This window comes from Salmo salar, chromosome ssa12 (genome assembly GCF_905237065.1).
Source record: "Salmo salar chromosome ssa12, Ssal_v3.1, whole genome shotgun sequence".
In the NCBI taxonomy this organism is placed as follows: domain Eukaryota; kingdom Metazoa; phylum Chordata; class Actinopteri; order Salmoniformes; family Salmonidae; genus Salmo; species Salmo salar.
In genome coordinates, this window is record NC_059453.1 from 51887782 (window position 1) to 51911319 (window position 23538).

General features: G+C 42.6%; 2 protein-coding genes across 4 annotated transcripts in view; one reads left to right on the forward strand and one right to left on the reverse strand.

Annotated features, from left to right (window-relative positions):
* Positions 1–2472: 2472 nt before the first annotated feature.
* cyb561d2 (cytochrome b561 family, member D2) lies at positions 2473–5011 on the forward strand. The gene is made up of 4 exons (XM_014132008.2): positions 2473–2613; positions 2843–3093; positions 3228–3265; positions 3434–5011. Exons 2-4 carry the CDS (start codon positions 2967–2969, stop codon positions 3935–3937), a joined length of 669 nt encoding a protein of 222 aa, XP_013987483.1. The 5' UTR covers positions 2473–2613; positions 2843–2966; the 3' UTR covers positions 3938–5011.
* A 960-nt stretch (positions 5012–5971) lies between these two features.
* The window catches only part of rad54l2 (RAD54 like 2), a 38798-nt gene continuing 21231 nt past the window's right edge, over positions 5972–23538 (reverse strand). For all 3 annotated transcript variants that reach the window (XM_014132005.2, XM_014132006.2, XM_014132007.2), the window contains exons 13-22: positions 21055–21173; positions 20714–20838; positions 20002–20101; positions 19316–19521; positions 18641–18816; positions 18336–18532; positions 13426–13610; positions 12900–12989; positions 10013–10105; positions 5972–9781 (exon numbers count right to left, since the gene is read on the reverse strand). In XM_014132005.2, coding sequence (XP_013987480.1) covers positions 8847–9781; positions 10013–10105; positions 12900–12989; positions 13426–13610; positions 18336–18532; positions 18641–18816; positions 19316–19521; positions 20002–20101; positions 20714–20838; positions 21055–21173 — 2226 coding nt within the window. In that variant the 3' untranslated portion in view covers positions 5972–8846. The remainder of the gene's footprint in view (positions 9782–10012; positions 10106–12899; positions 12990–13425; positions 13611–18335; positions 18533–18640; positions 18817–19315; positions 19522–20001; positions 20102–20713; positions 20839–21054; positions 21174–23538) is intronic.

Sequence of the window (23538 nt, forward strand, 5' to 3'; positions counted from 1 at the left end):
CATGGTGGCTAGTTATGACAATATATTTGTACTGTATGGGTTGGGATTATGGTTAATTGTTTATCAAGCTATCTAGCTACATGTCTAAACAAAAGACTCCACTTCGCCAGATGATTACATGACCCATCAAGTTTGCCAGGTGTGTCTGGGTAGGCATCATGTAATATTTTTTTATATTTATACACTTTCTATTTTTGATATTGCTACTATGCAAATATGCAAGTAACCATTTCACTGTACTGTTTTCACCTTCTGTATCCTGTGCATGTGACAAATCACCTTGAATGGGTGTTGACAAAGAAGAGCTCTCCAGTAGGTGTACCATAATATTCAAGGGACATTTTCTCAAAAGTGGGGTTACAAGTTAATCAACTTTCAAAACAGAATTACTTTCCCATTGTACCTCAACTACAGTGTATGCCATTTTGTAGCTCTGAGTCTGTACTTAAAAAAAACACAATTTAAAATGTTGCTACATACGACCGAATTGAGGTGGTGGGTTACATATTGGACTTGATTCACTTGGCTATATATCCATAAATAATTGGCACATACAGCCCAATGATGGCTTAAAATGTTTGAGGGGGTCTAAAAAACACAATGAAATGGCCAAAAAAAATATACGTATCCTTTAAACTTTTAGTAGACAAGTGGTGCAAACACATGCCAAATTACAGTGTTTTGTAAATGTTTTTTATTGTTAGTTCCAATAGTTTACATGTAAACACTCTAAAAAGGTATATGGGTGTTCCCTGTAGTCTACTGACTGCAATTATATATAATATGATTATCACTCAATTTCATGCATTTAAACCCTCGAGTGATGAGAGTAAATACTCTTTTAGCGGATTTCAGAGCATATGATATTAACAAGCTACAGACTAACCTACCTACATTGTTTCCATCTGTGCACATTTATTCTATAGCAGAATCATGAGGAAAAAAATGCAACCATTTAGTACAATCATCCATAAATGTCATAAGAAATTACGTGGTGTTTTTGGTCTTATAGTAATGTTATAGTATGCTATTATGCTCAGGCTGTTATACAGAATCATAATGAATCATTTACTAAGTGTTCTTGCGAGACATTGATTCATCGTTCTGGTGTGCACCGGCAGCATTATACCCATGATTATACACCGTTTTCCAAAATGACCGCCAACCAGCTCCATAGGGCCATATTGGACAGGATTCCCATGGCCATATCTCCATAAATAATTGGTACATACAGCCCAATGATTAATTCAAATGTTTGAGGGGGTCTGGAGAACACAATGAAATCTATACTTTAAATTTTTTGTAGAAAAGTGGTTAAAAAGGGCCACAACATTATTGCCAAAAATACTTTAGACATGCCCTTGTGTGAAATTTGGTGGCTCTATCACAAAGTCCCCAAAAAAGTCATGTAGCTGCTGGACTATAGTCAAAATGACCTCAATATGACCCCTATTAAGGTCTTAAGAGTACTTTATGATCAGAATGATTGTATATATTATCTGTGGAGTTTATTTAGTGGGTAGATAACATTAAAGTCATTTTTTATATTGTTTAGAATGATTTTACTCTATTTTCTTCTAACAGGAAATTCGGATGGCCGCTGTTTTATGAAAGTGGCCTCCCTGGTGACTGACAGGCTTCCCAGACTGCCTCCAATCTTTAAAATGTTCCTTAAGTTATATAGTATTAGTGTACCAAGTTTGATACTTGTATGCTAAATGGAACAATTATTTCAGCTATCCGCACGACTAGTTGGTTGCAGTGTATCTGAGTGGACGAGGGCCTTTATGCCCTAGTGAGAATGTGTCATGCTAGTGTCTAGCCGTGTTGCACAAGTCTCATGCTTGTTTGGGAGGAATTGGAGCACATTGAGTAGTGAATGGAGGAGCACTGTGTCCTTTGAGTGGTGCAGTTTGAAATGGGTGGTAGCCTATTCCAGGTGCCCATTTAACAGCAGTGAGCAACACACAGCACAATGCTACAATCATACAATGGCTCCACAGAGAGATCATTATGCACCATGATGAGTTTACAGACTGCATTATTCAAGATTTAGCAAATTACTTCTGGACATTCTGTTGTATTCTTGATTCCTTGTTCATTCCCTAGGCCTACTGCTCGGTGCTTGCTCTACTGGCAAAATTCGACTTTCCACCAAAAATAATGATTAGGAAAAGTTAATTCGTGCAGTGAAGAAAATACAATGTTGGCCAGCTGATGGTTTGTGCTCCATGATCATTCCTTTTTTTTTTTTTTAGCATTCCTTCTGAATATAACACAGTGTTGGTGCAACAGTTGGAATCCAGCCTGTTCCACGATGGAAATTAAATAATTAACCCCTCTCTTTATGTAGTCGGGTCTTGATAAGGAAGAATGTGCTCAGTGCATTCCAAAAGCTTTGAAATACTGGAACGCAACTGCTTAAATAAACTACAATTCCCAAAATGCACCTGAGAAAGTAGGAAGTGTATAGTGATTCTTTCCACGTCACACCGCAGCCCAAATTTCAACGTCAAGCAAACGCCGCATAGTCATGCTGATTGAGAATAGAACATTGCGCGCAATTAAGGACCATTTTCATAACCTCTATTCAATTTAAATATTGACATTCCGGTAGGTATTAGTCTTATTTAACAAAACGTGTGGTTATTGTGGTAGGCTACTGTTTGACGTGCTTATCCCACTCTCACTTGTCAATAACGGTTTGCAATAGCTTTCGCGTGAAGCATATTTTACTTTACTGAATCAATTTAGTGAGGAACTTAATGGTGTTATGCTTTGGTATGAACTTTTTCTATGGGTTTCGAGGAATCTACTAAAAATCTGCGTTTTCTGTTTTCAGGAAAAGGTATCAACTCCCCCTTGTGGGGTAAAAAGGTAGCTGTGGGTTGAAATGTGGTTGCCCTGACGTTGGAAGCGCACAGTTCTACCTGTCCGTCTCTTGTACGAGGGAAAGGCGGGAAACCATGGCGGAACTCCCCGAATCAGAGCCCCGAATGTACCGTTTTGGGAAAGTCGCATGTGGGATACTGACTCACGTGCTTTGTGTTGTCTTAACGGTGCTTATCACGGTATTGGCCAAGCCTGGAACAAGTGAGTAATCCAGCCTTGGCGCCAGCAGCAGAGCACCCATCAATGCTGTTCAATATCTGCATATAACACATGGAATACTTTATATTGAGTTGATGAAACGAGACAATATTTTTGGGGGTTGATCTGTTTTTCAGGTTTGTTCTCTTGGCACCCTTTCCTGATGACACTGGCGGTAAGGATGACACTTCTGTGTGTGCATAATGTAATCTGTGAATTCATCTCATTCAAACGTCTCAGAAGTGTTACAACAGTTCACGTTCATTCTATCTTTCCTCCACCACTCTCACCTTTTCTTGCCGTTCTCTCGCCATCTCCTCTTGATCCCCCTCTTCCCTCTTAGTTCTCCCTCTTCATGACAGAGGCTGTGCTCCTCTTCTCTCCACATTGCTCTCCCATTCGGAAGCTTTCCCACAAGACCAAGGGACGTGTCCACTGGATCCTGCAGTGCCTCTGTGCCAGCTGTGCCACCCTGGGCCTGGCATCCATCTTCTACAACAAGCACCTGAACGGCAAGCCCCACTTCGCCTCGTGGCACGGCCTGGTGGGCCTGGGGACATTGTGTGTTGTTGGGGTGCAGTCTCTGGCCGCTCTGCCCCTCCTCTACCACTCCCTGGCTAAGGGGTGGTCCCTGGCTAAGCTGAAGCGCTACCACGCAGCATCTGGCCTAGTCACTTACCTGCTGGGAAGTGTCAGTCTGCTCCTGGGCATATGCTCAGTGTGGTTTACAGGCGCTGTGGGAGGATACACTTGGTACCTGGCAGCACTGTGCCCTGCCCTCAGCACCCTGGTCATCATGAGCCAGGTGTCCAATACCTACATGGCTAAGAAACGGCTGGTGTCCTGACCAGGCTGGCCGCCAAAACCAAGCTCACAAACAGCAGCCATAAACTGTTTCTGTATTCAAATGAAGCTTTAATAAAAGCTTTACTGTAAGGCTCGCCGTAGGGCTATCTTTGGAAGACCAACCTGCATTCTGCCTAATGCCCAAAAGTACCAGTGCCTTACATTGGTGAAATTATGGTTTTGTTACATCTACTGCTGAACTATTTCTAATTTCAAAGTTTGGTCTATGTGTATGTTAATTCTACCTTGAGCAAAAAAAGTGCACGGAATCACCAATGAGCATAGCTTAGCTGGTTTTTTTTTTTTATGTGATGACAGGCCTCGGTCTTTTTGAGTATTTAGTAGTGTATAGTAGTACAGTAGTATTTTGTATCCGAGAGCCAAGGAGACAAAGAATGCCTGTTATGCGTCTAAGGAAGTACTAATATTGGTTGTTAACCATGCAAAACAACTCCAAGCGGCCACTGATGCTGCTTGATTGTATTTGCCTTTAGGCTTGAATGGACCAATGCACATTTTTTTGTGATTGTTTTTATAAGGCGATACATTTGTGTACTAGTTTACATAAGTATTCAGACCCTTTGCTATGAGATTTGACATTCAATCCAATGAATTAGGTTGGACGCCCAGGTGCGTCCTGTTGCCATTCATCATCCTTGAGATGTGGTTAAATCAATTGATTGGACATGATTTGGAAAGGCACACACCTGTCGATATAAGGTCCCACAGTTGACAGTGCATGTCAGAACAAAAACCAAGCCATGAAGTCGAAGGAATTGTCCATAGAGCTCCGAGACAGGATTGTGTCGAGGCACCAATCTGGGGAAGCGTAGCAAAAAAAATAATTCTGCAGCATTGAAGGTCCCAAGAACACAGTGGCCTCCATCCTTAAATGGAAGAAGGTTGGAACCACCAAGACTCTTCTTAGAGCTGGCCGCCCAGCCAAACTGAGCAATCGGGGGAGAAGGGCCTTGGTCAGGGAGGTGACCAAGAACCCCATGGTCACTCTGACAGAGCTCCAGAGTTCCTCTGTGGAGATGAGAGAACATTCCAGAAGGACAACCATCTCTGCAGCACTCCAACAATCAGGCTTTTATGGTAGAGTGCCAGACGGAAGCCACTCCTCAGTAAAAGGCACATGACAGCCTGCTTGGAGTTTGCCAAAAGGCACCTAAAGGACTCTCAGACCATGCAATTCAAGATTCTCTGGTCTGATGAAACCAAGATTGAACTCTGAACTCTTTGGCCAGAATGCCAAGCTTCACGTCTGGAGGAAACCTAGCACCATCCCTACGATGAAGCATGGTGGTGGCAGCATTATGCTGTGGGGATGTTTTTCAGTGGCAGGGACTGAGAGACTAGTCAGGGTCGAGGGAAAGATGAACGGAGCAAAGTACAGAGATCCTTGATGAAAACCTGCCCCAGAGCGCTCAGGACCTGAGACTGGGGAGAAGGTTCACCTTCCAACAGGACTACGACCCTAAGCACATAGCCAAGACAACGCAGAAGTGGCTTCGGAACAAGTCTCTGAATGTCCTTGAGTGGCTCAGCCAGAGCCCGGACTTGAACCCGATCGAACATCTCTGAAGAGACCTGAAAATAGCTGTGCAGCGACGCTCCCCATCCAAACTGACAGGGCTTGAGAGGATCTGCAGAAGAAAATGGGAGAAACTCCCCAATTACAGGTGTGCCAAGCTTGTAGCGTCATACCCAAGAAGGTAATAACTGCCAAAGGTGCTTCAACAAAGTACTGCGTAAAGGGTCTGAATACTTCCGTAAATGTGATCAGTTTATTTTTTATAGATTTACAAAAAAAAAACTTTTGCTTTGTCATTATGGGGTATTGTGTGTATATTGATGAGAAGAATCGATTTAATCCATTTTAGAATAAGGCTGTAACATAAAATGTGGGAAAAGTCGAGGGGTCTGAATACTTTTTCAAATGTACTGTAACTTCAAAAAACATCTGTGCGTAGAACATACAAAGCCCATTAAAAAAAAAAAGTCAGTGTCATAATAAAATGAAGTAACAACGCAGGAGAAGTGTGTTTTATTATGTTAAAATAACATTAACGAAGTAACACAGTTGTCATATGCTGGATACATGGGGGTGACAGAGATCGGGAGGGACACAGTCAGTCTGTGCCACTTCTCTGCTCTTCCACAGACACTGGTCAAAAGATCAACGTGGATAAAAAGAGAGAGGGGGGGAAAAAAAGTCATAAAAAAATAATACAGCAGATGAATTCGTTTTCATCATTATAAATAAAGAATTTTGGTAAATTCATACAATAAGATAAATTACAAACTAGTCAAGGCAAGCTAACATTATCAAGATGTTATAAAATAACATTGTTACTTAAACAACATATGGATCATGTTCTCTTCATGATAACACAAAGAAATAATAAGCACAGTGAAACTATTTGGATTGAGAGGGAGGATGGGGATTCCTTCTCCAAGGAAATAGTGTTCCCTGTTAAAAGGACTGGGATGATTGGCTAAATCATTTGATAGACACAAGACATGGCCAATTAGAAAAAGGTTGAGGTTCCGAAGTGAGGTGGAAAAAAACATGATCAACTAGAAACAGGCTGTAAGGTAGAGGACAAGGAAGTAAGCAGTAGTGGGAGGGTAGAGTGGAGGTTGTGAGGAGTGTATGGTGAAATAGGTAGTAGAGAGTAAACTGAAACTCCACAAAAAAGTGAGAGTTATATAATAACTCCAGTAGGCTTATTCCATGTCCAATTGCAGATTTTATTCCAGTGGAAAAACAGAACCTTGAGGCCCGATCCATTCCACTCACAATGATTTTGACATGACATCACAGACCGAGAAAGGTACTGACCAACCACGGAGAAACTTTTGACTACTTTAATACACTAAGTAAATGTCCAAATACTTATGTAAAAAAAAAAATATTACATATTCAAAATGGGGGGACTAGACACATAGTGCTTTCATTTCTAAATGGTAAACAGATACATTGCCTTCAGAAAATATTCACACCCCTTGCCTTTTTCTACATTTTGTTGTTAGAGCCTGCCTGAATTTAAAATGAATTAAATTTAGATTTTGTTTTGTAACTGGCCTACATACAATACCCCACAATGTTGAAGTGGAATTATGTTTTTCAAAATGTTAACAAATTAATTCAAAAGGAAAAGCTGAAATGTCTTGAGTCAATAAGTATTCAACCCCTTTGCTAAAAAAAAGTACACATTGAATATCCCTTTGAGCATGGTGAAGTTATTAATTACACTTTGGATGGTATATCAATACACCCAGTCACTACAAAGATACAGGCGTCCTTCCTAACTCAGTTGCCGGAAAGGAAGGAAACCGCTCAGGGATTTTACCATGAGGCCAATAGTAACTTTAAAACCGTTACAGCCATAAGCCAATGGCTGTGATAGAAGAAAACTGAGGATGGACCAACAACATTGTAGTTACTCCATAATACTAACATAATTGACCACGGGAAAAGAAAGAAGCCTGTACATAAAAAAATATTCTACAACATGCATTTTGTTTGCAACAAGGCACTAAAGTAATTTCGTAAAAAATGTGGCAAAGCAATTAACCTTTTGTCCTGAATACAAAGTGTATTGCATAGGCAAATCCAATACAACAAATTACTGAGTACCACATGTTACAGGTATGCTTTTAAATCGATAAGGACTGGGGAGTTTTTCAGGATAAAAAATAAACAGAATGGAGCTAAGCACAGGCAAAATCCTAGAGAAAAACCTGGTTCAGTCTGCTTTCCACCAGACACTGGGAGATGAAGCCACCTTTCAGCAAGACAATAACCTACAAAACAAGGCTAAATCTACACAAGTTGCTTTCCAAGAAGACTGTGAATGTTCCTGAGTGGCCAAGTTAGTTTTGACTTACATCTACTTGAATGATGAACAAATTTGGCAGAGCTTTTGAATTTTGAAAAAAAAAAAACAATGGCCAAATGTTGCACGATCCAGGTGTGGAAAGCTCTTACAGACTTACCCAGAAAGACCCACAGCTGTAATCACTGCCTAAGGCGCTACTACAAAGTATTGATTCAGGGGTGTGAATACTTATGTAAATGAGATGTCTGTATTTCCTTTTCAGTACATTTCAAAACATGTTTTCACAAAAAGTATTCAATCTATTTAGAATTCAGGCTGTAACACATCAACATGTGTAATAAGTCAAGAGGTGTGAATACTTTCTGAAGGCGCTGTATGTATGAAAATACACTCAAATAAGAGGTGATATTTTGTACTGTTGCCTCATGAAAAACTTGATCTCAAATTCAAAATGCTGGAGTATAGAGGCAAATGTAAAAATGTTAACTTCACTGTCCAAATAAATTTGTAGGGGAGTGTATATTGTCTTCTCATCCTTTCCAACTGGGTTTGCTACAATGTCTATCAAACAGCTAACGGCTCTAAAATCACGTTTTTTTATTTTGAATGCAAACGGTCCAACAGACGATCACATAGTACCATCTGATGTGAGCTCCGAGGAGATAGTGTCCTGACAGGCCTCAGTAATCGTCACGGGGGTAAAATAACTGCACGGCCATGCTAGACGACATAGCGGTAGAGGCAGTGCTTGGAAGCCTCATGTTCAACCAACTGGTCCCCTACAACAACAAGTCCATCCATTCCCATCCATGGTCTCTGGTGCTCAGCCTCACCAACCTCAGGGGCTCAGGCAAATCTTCAGTCTCTTCAGTAAGATATTCAGCATAAGGATTTTGTTACTTTGTCTTGGTAAGCACATTGAGGTACGCCTCGTTCCTGCTCACTTGCCCGCTCATAGGAGTCTGTGTGTGTGTGTGGAGAGGGGCTAAGAGGGTTAGCCAGGTTAGGGCGGGGAGTTGTTTGTTTTTGCGACTTATCCCCTCAGGGTTAACGAATGCTGGCTCATTGTCCTGTTACCTCGATGACGTCATCGTCCGAGCTGCTGCCGCCGTTGTCCGTGGCCATGTGATGGGTGTCAGGCCGGCTCAGGGCTGCACCCAGGAGGCTGGAGGGGGAAGAGGGGTAGTGGGAGAGGAAGCTGGAGCTTCCTCCAGAGCTGGCTGGGCCTCCTCCCAGGGTGTTGGGGTACATCCTGGGATCAGGCAGCAGGGACTGACTGTAGTTCAGAGGGAAGCCTGGGGACAGAAGGTCGGCTACACTGGGATTCATCAGGTAGGGGGGCAGAGTGGTGGAGGCAGAGGACACAGGCATGGTGTTGGTGGAGGTGGTGGTGGAGGAGGGGAGGTGTCCATTGCTTCCTGTGGCTGAGGAGGCATGGTTGAGGAGGTCCGCCCCTGCCGAGGGGAACATGGCCTGCAGGTCTCCCAGAGTCTGTCCTGCTGACTGGAGGAAGGGGGACGAGGAATTGCCTCCCATCAGCAGCGGGTGGCTCATGTGTCCCTCCAGGGCCTGGTTCATGGGGGGGAAGCTGAGGCCGCCGCTTCCCAGGGAGAGGCCCGGGAAACCGGCTGCTGTCGAGCTGCGTTTGCCCCCCTGCTTGTGTCCACGGCTCTCGGCCATCTTGCGTTTGGAGCGTTGCAGAGCCTCGCTGATGCTCATTCCGACGTCCTCTCTGAACTGCCGGCTGTGGTCCGATTCTGTGGTCTGATTGTGCTGCTGCATTCTTCCCCCTCCCCCTCTGTCCCCTGTAAACGTGTCCGATGGTGACGGCAGCTCATTGCCCACGGTGACGGTATCCGCGGTGACGGCGTAGCGGCTGAGCTCTCGTAGGATCTCGGGGGTGGAGGGCCACAAGGCGCTGTCGGGGGTCAGCCGTTGGCGCTCCCCGGGAGACGAACAGCCGTTACCGATGGCGTGAAGAAGGGAAACCTGGGAACCTGAGGAAAATAGGTCAAAATGGAGAGTAACTATTCATTTTTCAAACAGTGGTACAACTAGATTCCCTTAAGTCCGCATCTTGATGAGGTCTCACTACTTGTGTCTCCCAGGGCTCAGCACTAGGTCCACTCTGGTTCTCTCTGTAGTCTGTACACCAAGTCACTTGGATCTATCATATCCTGTCAAATGGATTCCTTATCAAATGTAATGTAATTTAACTTATAGTGCACCTCTGTTGGTAGCAGTTCCTCCCTGCACTGCTCTGCTGAGCTTCCCTGAGCGGATGGCAAAAATCCTGCCATCATTGGTCTTGATGTAGGTACCTGTGAGGAAGACTGGAGTTAATGGATGATAGTAAATCAAATCAAACTTTGTCATATGCACAGGATACAGCAAAGTTAACGCAGTGCAATTAAATGCGTACTTGTAAGCTCTCCTCTCACGACAACAGCTAATAAAAGTATAAAAGGTATTCAGGCAAAAATTTGGTTAAAAGGAAGCACAAGTCAGTTTTGATGCTTAGGTTAATGTACCGAGCCCTTTATCTAAATGAGATAACTTGGAGAATTCAGGTGCCCATGTGGCTGTTGTAAACCACTCTCTAAGGTGTGTACAGTATTTGGATTAAAGTATGTAGAGAAATAATTTGACGACATGCAGGTAGATATGGGACCATAGCTTCTACAGTATACAGTGCATTCGGAAAGTATTCAAACCACATTACTCTATCAACATTTTGTTACGTCACAGCCATACTTTAAAATTATTATTTTTTCCCCCCTCATCAATATACACACAATACCCCATAATGACAAAGCAAAAGCTTTTTTTTTGCAAATGTATAAAAAAATAAACTGATCACATTTACAGAAGTATTTCAGACCCTTTACGCAGTACTTTGTTGAAGCACCTTTGGCAGCGATTACAGCCTCGAGCCTTCTTGGGTATGACGCTACAAGCTTGGCACACCTGTAATTCCGGAGTTTCTCCCATTTTTCTCTGCAAATCCTCTCAAGCCCTGTCAGGTTGGATGGGGAGCATCACTGCACAGCTATTTTCAGGTCTCTCCAGAGATGTTCGATCGGGTTCAAGTCCGGGGTCTGGCCGGCCCACTCAAGGACATTCAGCGACTTGTCCCGAAGCCACTCCTGCGCTGTCTTGGCTGTGTGCTTAGGGTCATTGTCCTGTTGGAAGGTGAACCTTTGCCCCAGTCTGAGATCCTGAGCGCTCTGGAGCAGGTTTTCATCAAGGATCTCTCTGTACTTTGCTCAGTTCATCTTTCCCTCGATCCTGACTAGTCTCCCAGTCCCTGCCGCTGAAAAACATCCCCACAGCATGATGCTGCCACCACCATGCTTCACCGTAGGGATGGTGCCAGGTTTCTTCCAGACGTGACGCTTGGCATTCAGGCCAAAGAGTTCAATCTTGATTTCATCAGACCAGAGAGTCTTGTTTCTCATGGTCTGAGAGTCTTTAGGGGCCTTTTGGCAAACTCCAAGCAGGCTGTCATGTGCCTTTTACTGAGGAGTGGCTTCCATCTGGCCACTACCATAAAGGCCTAATTGGTGGAGTGTTGCAGAGATGGTTGTCCTTCTGGAAGGTTCTCCCATCTCCACAGAGGAACTCTGGAGCTCTGTCAGTGACCATCAGGTTCTTAGTCACCTCCCTGACCAAGGCCCTTCTCCCCCGATTGCTCAGTTTGGCCGGGGGCCAGCTTTAGGATGAGTCTAGGTGGTTCCAAAATTCTTTCATTTAAATATGATGGAGGCCACTGTGTTCTTGGGGACCTTTCAATGCTGCAGATATGTTTTGGTTCCCTTCCCCAGATCTGTGCCTTGACACAATCCTGTCTCGGAGCACTACAGACAATTCCTTCGATCTCATGGCTTGGTTTTGCTCTGACATGCACCGTCAACCCCCGGGACCTTATATAGACAGGTATGTGCCTTTCCAAATCATGTCCAATCAATTGAACTTACCACAAGTGGACTCCAAGTTATAGAAACATATCAAAGATGATCAATGGAAACAGGATGCACCTGACCTCAATTTCAAGTCTCATAGCAAAGGGTCTGAATACTTATGTAAATAAGTTATGTTTTTTTATACATTTGCATACATTTCTAAAAACCTGTTTTCCCTTCGTCATTATGGGGGTATTATGTGGAGATGGATGAGGGAAAAAATGTATTTAATACATTTTAGATTAAGGCTGTAATGTAACAAAATGTGGAAAAAGAGAAGGGGTCTGAATACTTTCCGAATGCACTGTATACAGTGCCTTCAGAAAGTATTCATACCCCCTTGACATATTCCACATTTTCTTGTGTTACAGCCTGAATTCAAAATGTATTATTTTAAAAAAAAATCTCACCCATCGACACAATACCCCATAATGACAAAGTCAAAACATGTTTTTATAAATTTTAGCAAATGTATTGAAAATGAAATACAGAAATACCTAATTTACTTAAGTATTCACACCCCTTTGCTATGATATACAAAATTGAGCACAGGTGCATCCAATTTCCTTTGATCATCCTTGAGATGTCAATAGAACTTGATAGGAGTCCACCTGTGTCCAATTCAATTGTTTGGACATGAATTAGAAAGAAACACAGTTTCCCACAGTTGACAGTTAATGTCAGAGCAGAAACTATACCACGAAGTCCAAGGAACTGTCAGTAGATCTCTGAGATAGAATTGTGATGAGGCATATATCTGGGGAAGAGTATAAAACAATTTCTAGAGTGTTGAAAGTTTCCAAGAGCACAGTGGTCTCCATTGGCAAATGGAAAAAATATGGAAAAACCCAGACTCTGCCTAGAGCTGGCCGTCCGACCAACCTGAGCAACCGAGCAAGAAGGACCTCGTAGTTGCCGCTGAAGATGCACCTACAAAGTATTAACTCAGGGGTGTAAATATTTATGTAAATTTGATATTTCATTTTCAATAAAATGTGCTAACATTTCTAAAAGCATGTTTTCACTTTGTCATTGTGTGTAGATGGGTGAGAAAATAATCTAATCAATTTTGAATTTAGGCTGTAACAAAATGTGGAATAAGTCAAGGGGTATCAATAATATCTGAAGGCTCTGTAGGCTGTGTTCTTGTTACCTTTTGACCCTTTGATCATGTGGATACTCTCTCCTGCACCGATACGGGCCTGGACATCAGTGGTGCTGTTGGCTCCTGGGATCACTATATCTGAGAGGTCCAAAACTTTTTTTTACTGAAATTATTCTAACCTAAAATTGCTTAAAGTTGGAATGGTCAACTTAACATAGCTGCATGACAACTGGCACCCTATTCCCTATGCTGGTCAAAAGTAGTGAACTATATAGGGAATAGGGTGCTATTTGGGACATAGACCGGTGTTATAGGGTCTATCCTAATGCAGCCTCACAGCATTTCAGTTATTCCTTCAACTCTTAAACCTACCCTTGGGTCATGTTCAGTAGGCACAACGTGTAAGAAATTGCTCTGAAAAGGACAAACTAAATGTAATCCAATAAGAAATGCTCATTTCCATTTTGCTACAGTGTGCCCTAATGAACAGGACCATGGCAAGCGTATCAGTGTTTATCAACAACAATTCTATTAAATTCAAACTCTAATGTCCCCGCAGGGAAATGTATTGTACCTGTGGTAGTGACGATCCTCTGGACGTAGACGCCAGCCTTCTGCAGGTAGTTGACGGGGAAGCCGACCCCGGAGCTGGAACCCGCCACACCCATGCCCGCCATGCGGGGCATCATGGGAATGGGGGTGGACTGGACGGGCCGGACGCTGGCCACGGGCTTCTCATCACCCCGAGCTATGGGACGCCTAGTGGATTCAAAACACACAAGGATGAGGATCATACACAGTCTGATGTGGTTCAGATGGCATGGTTGAATTTGGAGGCTAGAAGGGTGAATCTCATGAAACCAGTTTTAACCATGTCTGTAGAAAATACAGTTACAAAACCATGATGAATCTGCAAAAATATACTATCGTTCTGAAGAGTAAGATGCATAGTTTGTCAAAGTGTCTTATTTTTTATACATTTTCTTTAGAATTTTGTAAACGTTCACCCCTAATTCTCATTACCGAAATGCGTCCGGATTAAATTCTCAGGTCATTTTATAAAAATTTACTTTAGAAAAAACAAACTTATTATAATAAAACACAATGTCGCTGTAGTATTTCCATAATTCATAACAACGGTAAACTAGCTGAAGTTTACATTGGACTACAAAAATGTATTAAATAAAAACAGTGTCTGTGGACACTACCGTAACACCTTTTCAAGTTCCTGTAAAAAGTCAATCAGTTTTTAAACAATTCTATTTACCAATGATGCATCATCTAGATGAGTAGTCCTTAGATGTGCGCAAGCTAAAAGGTGCTACAGAACAGCTTTCACATTTTGACAACTGACGCCGCTCTAGCGGGAGAAATCAATAGGTGAATATCACACCCAATCACAACACTGGCGGGTAAGTAATACCGTCAAACACCATCATTCCACTATTAGCGCCAGATATATTATGGACATTTTCTGAAATTACACAATGCAGAACTTCTATGTGAAGCACCTTTAAGTTCATTTCTTTGCTTGTATGCCTTCAAAATGAGGTTCTTATTCTCAAACCATTACCTTACCAACATGGACGCATGAATGGGCTTTAGTGATGTGGTCAATTGTTTGCTGACTCATAACGGTTGTCTCCTATTATTTACAGATTTAGCTCAGGTCCTCATTACAATGACACTCGAAATTGAGCTCAGGTGCATCCTGTTTCCATTGATCATCTTTGAGATGTTTCTACAACTTGATTGGAGTCCACTTGTGATAAATTCAATTGACCGGCACACACCTGTCTATGTAAAGGTCCCACAGTTGACAGTGCATGTCAAATCAAAAACAAAGCCACAAGGTCTAAGGAACTGCCGTAGAGCTCCAAGACAGGATTGTGTCGAGGCACAGATCTGGGGAAAGGTACCAAAGCATATCTGCAGCATTGAAAGGTCCCCAAAAACACAGTGGCCTCCATCCTTCAATGGAAGAAGTTTGGAACCACCATGACTCTTCCTAGAGCAGGCTGCCCAACCAAACTGAGCAATCGAGGGAGAACGGCCTTGGTCAGGGAGGTGACCAAAAACCCCATGGTCACTGACAGAGCTCCAGAGTTCCTCTGTGGAGAAGAGAGAACATTCCAGAAGGACAACCATCTCTGCAGCACTCCACCAATTAGGCCTTTATGGTAGTGCCAGACGGAAGCCACTCCTCAGTAAAATGCACATGACAGCCTGCTTGGAGTTTGCCAAAAAGCCCCTAAAGACTCTCAGACCATGAGATCTGGTCTGATGAAACCAAGATTGAACTCTTTGGCCTGAATGCCAAGCTTCACATCTGGAAGAAACCTGGCACCATCCCTACGGCGAAGCATGGTGGTGGCAGCATCATGCTGTGGGGATGTTTTTCAGCGGCAGGGACTGGGAGACTAGTCAGTATCGAGGCAAAGATGAACAGAGCAAAGTACAGAGAGATCCTTGATGAAAACCTGCTCCGATCAAGACCTTAGACTGGGGCGAAGGTTCACCTTCCAATAGGACAACGACCCTAAGCACACAGCCAGACAACACAGGAGTGTCTTCGGGACAAGCCTCTGAATGTCCTTGAGTGGCCCAGCCAGAGCTCGGACTTGAACCCAATCGAATATCTCTGGAGAGACCTGAAAATGTCTGTGCAGCGACGCTCCCCATCCAACCGAACATAGCTTGAGAGGATCTGCAGAGAAGAATGGAAGAAACTCCCCAAATACAGGTGTGCCAAGCTTGTAGCGTCATACCCAAGAAGAGTCAAAGCTGCAATCGCTGCCAAAGGTGCTTCAACAAAGTACTGGGTGAAGGGTCTGAATACTTATGTAAATGTGATATTAAATTTGCAAACATTTCTAAAAACCTGTTTTTTGCTTTGTCATTATGGATATTGTGTATAGATTAATGAGGGGGAAAAACTATTCAATCTATTTTAGAATAAGGCTGTAATAGAACAAAATGTGGAAAAAGTCAGGCTCAATTTTGTTTGGTATTCTGTGGATTTCATTTAGAGAAGCCCATGTTATCACACACACGAACCTGCAGCCACTAGCTAGCTTATCACTTGACATTTGAAGTTACCACCGGTCTGCCCATGGAGCAGTGACAGTGTTTTATTGAGCAGCCACCACTCTTTGACCATGGCCAATGACATACTATTTACTTTAAATCATGCGTAATCCTCTGAGTAAACCGTCTAACTTTTAAACCATATACGATTCATAAACAATGAATGAAATAATTTTATGGGTGAACACCCTACAGAAAACCTAGTTATTTTGACAAAAAAGAAGATTCAGAAGATGACAGAAAACAAGATGCATTAGGGTAATGAGAAAATACATTTTAATAATTACATTTTAAATCTACGAATTATGTTTGACTCAGGCTTTTTCATTAGGTGAGCAATGTTAAATTATTAGAAATTGGTTTCTTTACAACCTTTTGGGACTTTGAAAACAGTGGAAATTGTAAAATGCATAATATCTGATATATAAACATATTAATATTACGAAATAGACAAATACAGATCCTAATTCAAGTGATCCAAGAGGAATTTGGTGATTTTTGTTGCCAAATGCCAGTTGTGACAATGATTTAAAGGGATCATTTGTTTGGATAGGTAGTAGTTTAGGCCTGCCAATTAGGCTTTGCACAACCCTATTGAAGAATTTGCAGGTGCTTCCACACAGTTGTGGGTCCTGAGTTAATTAAGCAATTAACATCCCATCATGCTTAGAGTCGTGTATAAAAATACCCAGTTGCCCAATTTTTTTGGCCTACTATGGCTAGAAGAGATCTCAGTGATGTTGAAAGAGAGATCTCAGTGATGTTGAAAGAGAGGTCTCAAATGAGCATAGGGGGTTTAAAGGGTGTGTGTGTGTGTCTCAGTCACCAGATCTCAACCCAATTGAACACTTACAGTTTAAGTCGGAAGTTTACATACACTTAGGTTGGGAGTCATTAAAACACGTTTCTCAACCACTCCACAAATTTCTTGTTAACAAACTATATAGTTTTGGCAAGTCGGTTAGGACATCTACTTTGTGCATGACACAAGTCATTTTTCCCAACAATTGTTTACAGACAGATTATTTCACTTATAATTCACTGTATCACAATTCCAGTGGGTCAGAAGTTGACATACACTAATGTAAACGTACTTTTGTGCGAAAAGTGCAAATCAATCCCAGAACAACAGCAAAGGACCTTGTGTAGATGCTGGAGGAAACAGGTACAAAAGTATCTATATCCACAGTAAAACGAGTCCTATATCGACATAACCTGAAAGGCCGCTCAGCAAGGAAGAAGCCACTGCTCCAAAACCGTCATAAAAAAGCCAGACTACGGTTTGCAACTGCACATGGGGACAAAGATCGTACTTTTTGGAGAAATGTCCTCTGGTCTGATGAAACAAAAATAGAACTGTTAGGTCATAATGACCATCGTTATGTTTCGAGGAAAAGGGGGGAGGCTTGCAAGCCGAAGAACACCATCCCAACAGTGAAGCACAGGGAGTGGCAGCATCATGTTGTGGTTTGCTGCTTTGCTGCAGGAGGGACTGGTGCACTTCACAAAATAGATGGCATCATGAGGCAGGAAAATTATGTGGATATATTGACGCAACATCAAGACATCAGTCGGGAAGTTAAAGCTTGGTTGCAAATGGGTCTTCCAAATGGACAATGACCCCAAGCATACTTCCAAAGTTGTGGCAAAATGGCTTAAGGACAACAAAGTCAAGGTATTGGAGTGGCCATCACAAAGCCCTGACCTTAATCCTACAGACAATTTGTGGGCAGAACTGAAAAAGCGAGTACGAGCCAGGAAGCCTACAAACCTGACTCAGTTACACCAACTCTGTCAGGAGGAATGGGCCAAAATTCACCCAACTTATTGTGGGAAGCTATAGAAGGCTACACGAAACGTTTGACCTAAATTACAATTATTTAAGGCAATGCTAACAAATACTAATTGAGTGTATGTAAACTGACCCACTGGGAATGTGATGAAAGAAATAAAAGCTGAAATAAATCATTCTTCTCTACTATTATTCTGACATTTCACATTCTTAAAATAAAGCGGTGATCCTAACTGACATAAGACAGGGAATTTTTACTGGGATTAAATGTCAGGCATTGTGAAAAACTGTGATTAAATGTATTTGGCTAAGGTGTATGTAAACTTCCGACTTCAACTGTATGGAAGATTCTGGAGCGGCGACTGAGACAGCATTTTTCACCAAATTATGGAATTTCTTGTGGAAATATGGTGTCACATCCCTCCAATACAGTTCCAGACACTAGTAAAATCTATGCCAAGGAGCATTGAAGCTGTTCTGGCTCGTGGTGGCCCAATGCCCTACTAAGACACAATGTTGGTGTTTCCTTTATTTTGGCAGTTACCTACCTGTCTGTTAGTGCTGTGATAGCGCAGGTAAGAGAATGGAGAGAGATTGTCACTCACCAGTTGCGCTGGTTAAAGGCTGGGATGTTGATGAGGGTCTGGTCACTGGTTGGGTAGTAGTGGGCGTAGGAGGGGCGAGAGTAGGGCACGGAGGCACGCTTCTCGTCCTCGTAGCTCTTCTTAGCGGCTCTCTTCTCTGCTTTAGTGAGCTTGGATTCCTTCCGGTCCACCAGCAGAGACTCATGGTGGAAGGGTTCCTGGTGGGGTACAGATCAACAGGGTTAATCAATTGCGCGTGTGCCATAGTAATGATGTACAGCGATGAATGACAGTGTGTGTCTGTGAGAGAGAGTGAGTGTGTGTACCTTAGTGATGAGGTGGGGGTAGAGCTGACAGGCTTGGCTGATGACCGTCTCCATCTCTTTGTGGGGCTGGGGAGGAGCTTTAGTCGGGTCAGGCTCCTCCTCTGCAAAGTGCAGCAGAGACTCCACCTCCTTGCGGGTGAACGTCAGAACCGGGTTCAGGTCATCCACCACGCGGTCTGGACACAACCAATAACAGTGTGTTACTGACCACAGACACAACCAATCAGTGTGTTACTGACCAACTATAAACTGGGTGGTTTGAGCCCTGAATTCTGATTGGCTGAAAGCCATGGTATATCAGACCGTATATCACGGGTATGACAAAACGTTTAGTTTTACTGCTCTAATTACGTTGGTAATCAGTTCATAATAGCATTAAGGCTCTTCGGTGGGTTTGTGATATATGGCCAATATACCACGACTAAGGGCTGCGTCCAGGCACTCCGCGTTGCATCATGCAAAAGAACAGCCCTTAGCCATGGTATATTCGCCATATACCACACCTCCTCGGGCCCAATTGCTTAATTAGATTCTCCTGGGTTGTACTACGCCGTCATTCATAATTCAACTTCAAATTCTACACGCTGCCATTCATTCCGATTTAAGAAACTCAAATTAATCCAGCAATTTCCACACACACAGTCATATCGTGCATCACTGTACCCCCCCTCTTACCAGACATGCCCTGTTTGGAGACCTGTCGGTCGTAAATCTTCTTCTCCAGGGTGAAGTCACAGACCAGGCGGTAGATGTGGCAGGGCTTCTTCTGGCCGTAGCGGTATACTCGACACACCGCCTGGGCGTCGTGACACGGGTTCCACGACGCATCAAACACCACCACCCGGTTGGCTCCGATCAGGTTCACCCCCAAGCAGCCCGCCCTGCAAGTCACACAACACAGGCTTATTGACAACATGCACAAGTGTGTGTGTTACCCTGTGTGTGTGTGTGTGTGTGTGTGTGTATATGCCTAAGTGAACGGCTGATCAAGTGTATGCAAAAGGAATTGTGTGTGAATAAATATCTGGTGTGGGCGAGTGTGTCTAATTGAGTGTATTTGTCTGCATTTACACAGGCAGCCCAATTCTGATCGTTTGCCCAATTATAGGCAAACGAGCTGATCTGATTGGTCAAAAGACCAATTAGTGGAAAAATAATCAGAATTGGGCAGCCTGTGTTAACACAGCATTTGTTGTGTATTTGATTGAACAATATATAAGCATAGAAATATAATTATTAGAAAGGGCAGAAGCCATCAGATCACAGCAATTTCACTTCTATGTGTATCAGTGTGTGTGTGTGTGTGTGTGTGTGTGTGTGTGTGTGTGTGTGTGTGTGTGTGTGTGTGTACAGTCTAGTACCTCGTTGACAGGAGGAAGACCCACGTGGAGGTGTTCTCTGGGTCGTTGAACTGGTTGATGAGTCTCTCTCGCTCTGAAGCAGACGTACTCCCATCCAACCCTGGGGGATGACAGACAAGACACATTCACCACATCAGCATCATGGGACGATACTAGTTAAATCGTCTTGAGTTCCAAATGGCACCCCATTTCCTTATGTAGGGCTCTGGTAAAAAGTAGTGCACTTTGTAGAGAATAGGGTGCAATTTGGGATGCAAAAATACTTCACTAGTGGATCTAGTGTAGTGCGGTGGTAGTAGGGGGCCGTATGACTTCAAAGAAAAATAAAACACCTGGGCCGCTCAGATTCATTCATTTTTTCCCCGGCTGAGATTATAACGAATGGACAGAGGTGACCTGATCCTAGATCAGCACTCTGAGATTATGAATATGGGCCCTGATGGTTGAGAAAATATCGAAGTGAGAGTGTAGATGAGTAAAGTTATCAGTTTGAAGCCAAGTACATGTCACAGGACAAATTACCGTGAAAACAACTCCGGTCTAATAGTCTGGAACAACAGAGTACGTTAGTGGGCATCTAAATTGGATCTGGGTTCACAGCTGAGCCGACACAGAAAGAGAGTCAAAGGGTTGCCATGGGAACGACGACACTGACACCGTCCCGGGAGTAGTGGTTGCCATGGGGAACAGGGTCGTGTGAACGACGACTCACTGTAGTAGTTGATGTTGCGGACCCAGGTCTGGTTCTGGCCATGGTTGTCCGGGGAGACACGAACTGCTGGCATTGGCCGTCTGGTCAGGAAGTCTTCAATGACTGTCAGGGTGGACAAGCTCTGGCTGATGGACACAAACACGTTAAAAACACATTCAAGTCAGTTAACTACAACCATATGGATACTTCCAGATTAAAAAGCAAAAACACACATTTCCGTCCCCTGCAAGAAAAAGGTCAACGACGTTAGACTATAAGACTATGCTCATAGAGAAAACACTTCATTCAAACCGATGATGTACATAAACACACTCCAAAAGAGCCGTAGGAATAAGTCCAACCTGAAGACCAGGATCTTGTCTCCTCTGATCACGCTCTCGTCGATCAGATGGAAGAGCAGCAGCATCTTGGCGGAGTTCTCCAGAACTCCAGTCTGGTAGTTGCTCATGATGTCCTTGGCCTGAACAGAAATTGAACAGGACAGGAAGTGGGTGAGTGAAGCTGTCCATTTCTTTCACACCAAGGGAGGTCTAACGCTTTACAATATAACGTTAGAATAGGGCTGTGGTCGTTCATGACATTGCCAGCCGGTGATTGTCTAGTAAATAACTACCGGTCTCACGGTAATTGACTGTTAATTAACATAAAAACATTTAGCATTTCCTGGCTTCCACGCATAGCCTACAAGCCAGTGATGCAGACCTTTGGAACATCTACATTTTAAAATGTATAATAAATCCATATAATATAGACATCACCATCACAATAAATCAATGATTTATTTTAGACAGTTCTAAAAAAACATCATATGAAGACAATGTAGTCTATTTCAAAAGAACTGAATAGCAAACTGAGTTGTCCTTATGTTAGGCCCTGATCTGGCTATGCCATATGGCTGTGGGGTACACCAGTTCATTTAGCAGACAAGATTTGCTTAGAATTTCATGGCATTATTTTATATTATAGTATGAAGAATACAATTGAACATAGCTGAATAAAATGAAGGATCTTTTCTCCAAACAATTTGAGGAAGTGCGCACATATGGCTATTCTGTGTTGAGAGGTTAACAAAGACACAGGTACTCCAATATGCTTAATTTAGAGTTATTAATGTAACTTTAGTTGCGATACAAACATTGGGCTATATGTTTAGATTTTTTAGACATTCTAAGACTGCATGATGCAACTAATGATGATTTGAAAAAAGTAGCTTGAAAGGTATGAGCTCTGCTTTGTTTTTTTGCGCAGGCTGTACACACTTCATCAGTCCCTCATTCACAATTTGACAAGTACTTGATAATGCCTCAAATTTCCCGGCTGCATCATCTTTGTGTGGCCGTAATGCCACCTACAAAATCCATGCCTTTTGCAGCCAGTGGCCATTGTGCCCTTGGTCTGAATATAATAATTATAATTTACTTTTCCCCACTGCGTGCAGAAGCACCTCTCTCACGCACATGGCTCTCAGTCACGTGATCGGGTCTTTCTCACAGGCTACAAGTGAAGACAGACACGTCGGAGACGCAACTGCGCTCGTCCTTATCCAATTCCGAGGTGCATATTGAAGATATTGGAAGAACTGTCCACATTTACCAAAAAGATGAGTAGGCCTAACGAACAGCAAAAACAGCAAAAATCTATTATCCCCCATAGTACAGAAGTTGACCTATTCTGTGTGAGAAATAAATATCCCAAACAGTCTGGGACAGTTGTGGGATGCGATAGTGATTGTATTAATTGGGATCTATCATAAAAAAATAACCGTTTTAAGCAATGAGCCTGACGCAACAGATGAAAACGTTTAGCTTAAAATGTTGATAAACTATTAGGCTATTTCTTCACATTATAAGCACATCAATGCGCACACAAGCGCAAATGTTCCATTAGCAGGAAAACACCATTCTCAAAAGTGCACACAAATACGATTACGTATGTAATACTTTTATTAAAGGTGCATTTTTATGGTGAAAATTATCATCCCCAAACTTGAAACCAATGGTGTAAAGTACTTAAGTAAAAATACTTTAAAGTACTACTTAAGTCGTTTTTGGGCTATCTGTACTTTACTATTTCTATTTGACAACTTTTACTTTTAATTCACTAGATTACCAAAGAAAAGAAATGTACTTTTTACTCCATACATTCCCTGACACCCAAAAGTACTCGTTACATTTTGAATGCTTAGCAGGTCAGGAAAATGGTCCAATTCACGCACTTATCAAGAGAACATCCCTGGTCATCCCTACTGCCTCTGATCTGGTGGACTCACTTAACACAAATGCTTCATTTGTAAATGATGTCTGAGTGTTGGAGTGTGCCTCTGGCTATCAGTAAATATAAAAAAACAAGAAAATGGTGCTGTCTGGTTTGCTTAATATAAGGAATTTGAAATGATTTATACGTTTACTTTTGATACTTAATATTTAAAACCAAATACTTTTAGACTTTTACTCAAGTGATATTTTACTGGGTGACTTTCACTTGAGTCATTTTCTATTAAGCCATCTTTCTTTTTACTCAAGTAATGACAATAGGGTACCTTTTCCACCACTGCTTGAAACTCAAATCGCTGCATATGTACAGTGGTTCCTCCTTCAAAAGTTGCAGCGTACTGCGGCGCAGCTTGCATGGTGCCGCAGAATTCTATGGCACGTTATTTAAGTGTGAACCACTGTTACCATTAATGCTAGTTAGACCACCAGAGGGGATCTTTGAGAAGCATTTGGTAGCCTTCAATAAATGGCTGTACTAAAGATTGCAGGCACTCGGGAGACCGGGGTTCAATTCCCCGACGGGGAGGATGGAGTAGGCTGTCCTTGTAAATA

Bases quoted from the DNA above. Each gene is read 5' to 3' on its own strand.
- cyb561d2 (XM_014132008.2), top strand. From the start codon at position 2,967: ATGGCGGAACTCCCCGAATCAGAGCCCCGAATGTACCGTTTTGGGAAA. The intron at 3,094-3,227 runs GTGAGTAATCCA...TCTGTTTTTCAG, and splicing joins ATTGGCCAAGCCTGGAACAA to GTTTGTTCTCTTGGCACCCT. The intron at 3,266-3,433 runs GTAAGGATGACA...CTTCCCTCTTAG, and splicing joins CTTTCCTGATGACACTGGCG to TTCTCCCTCTTCATGACAGA.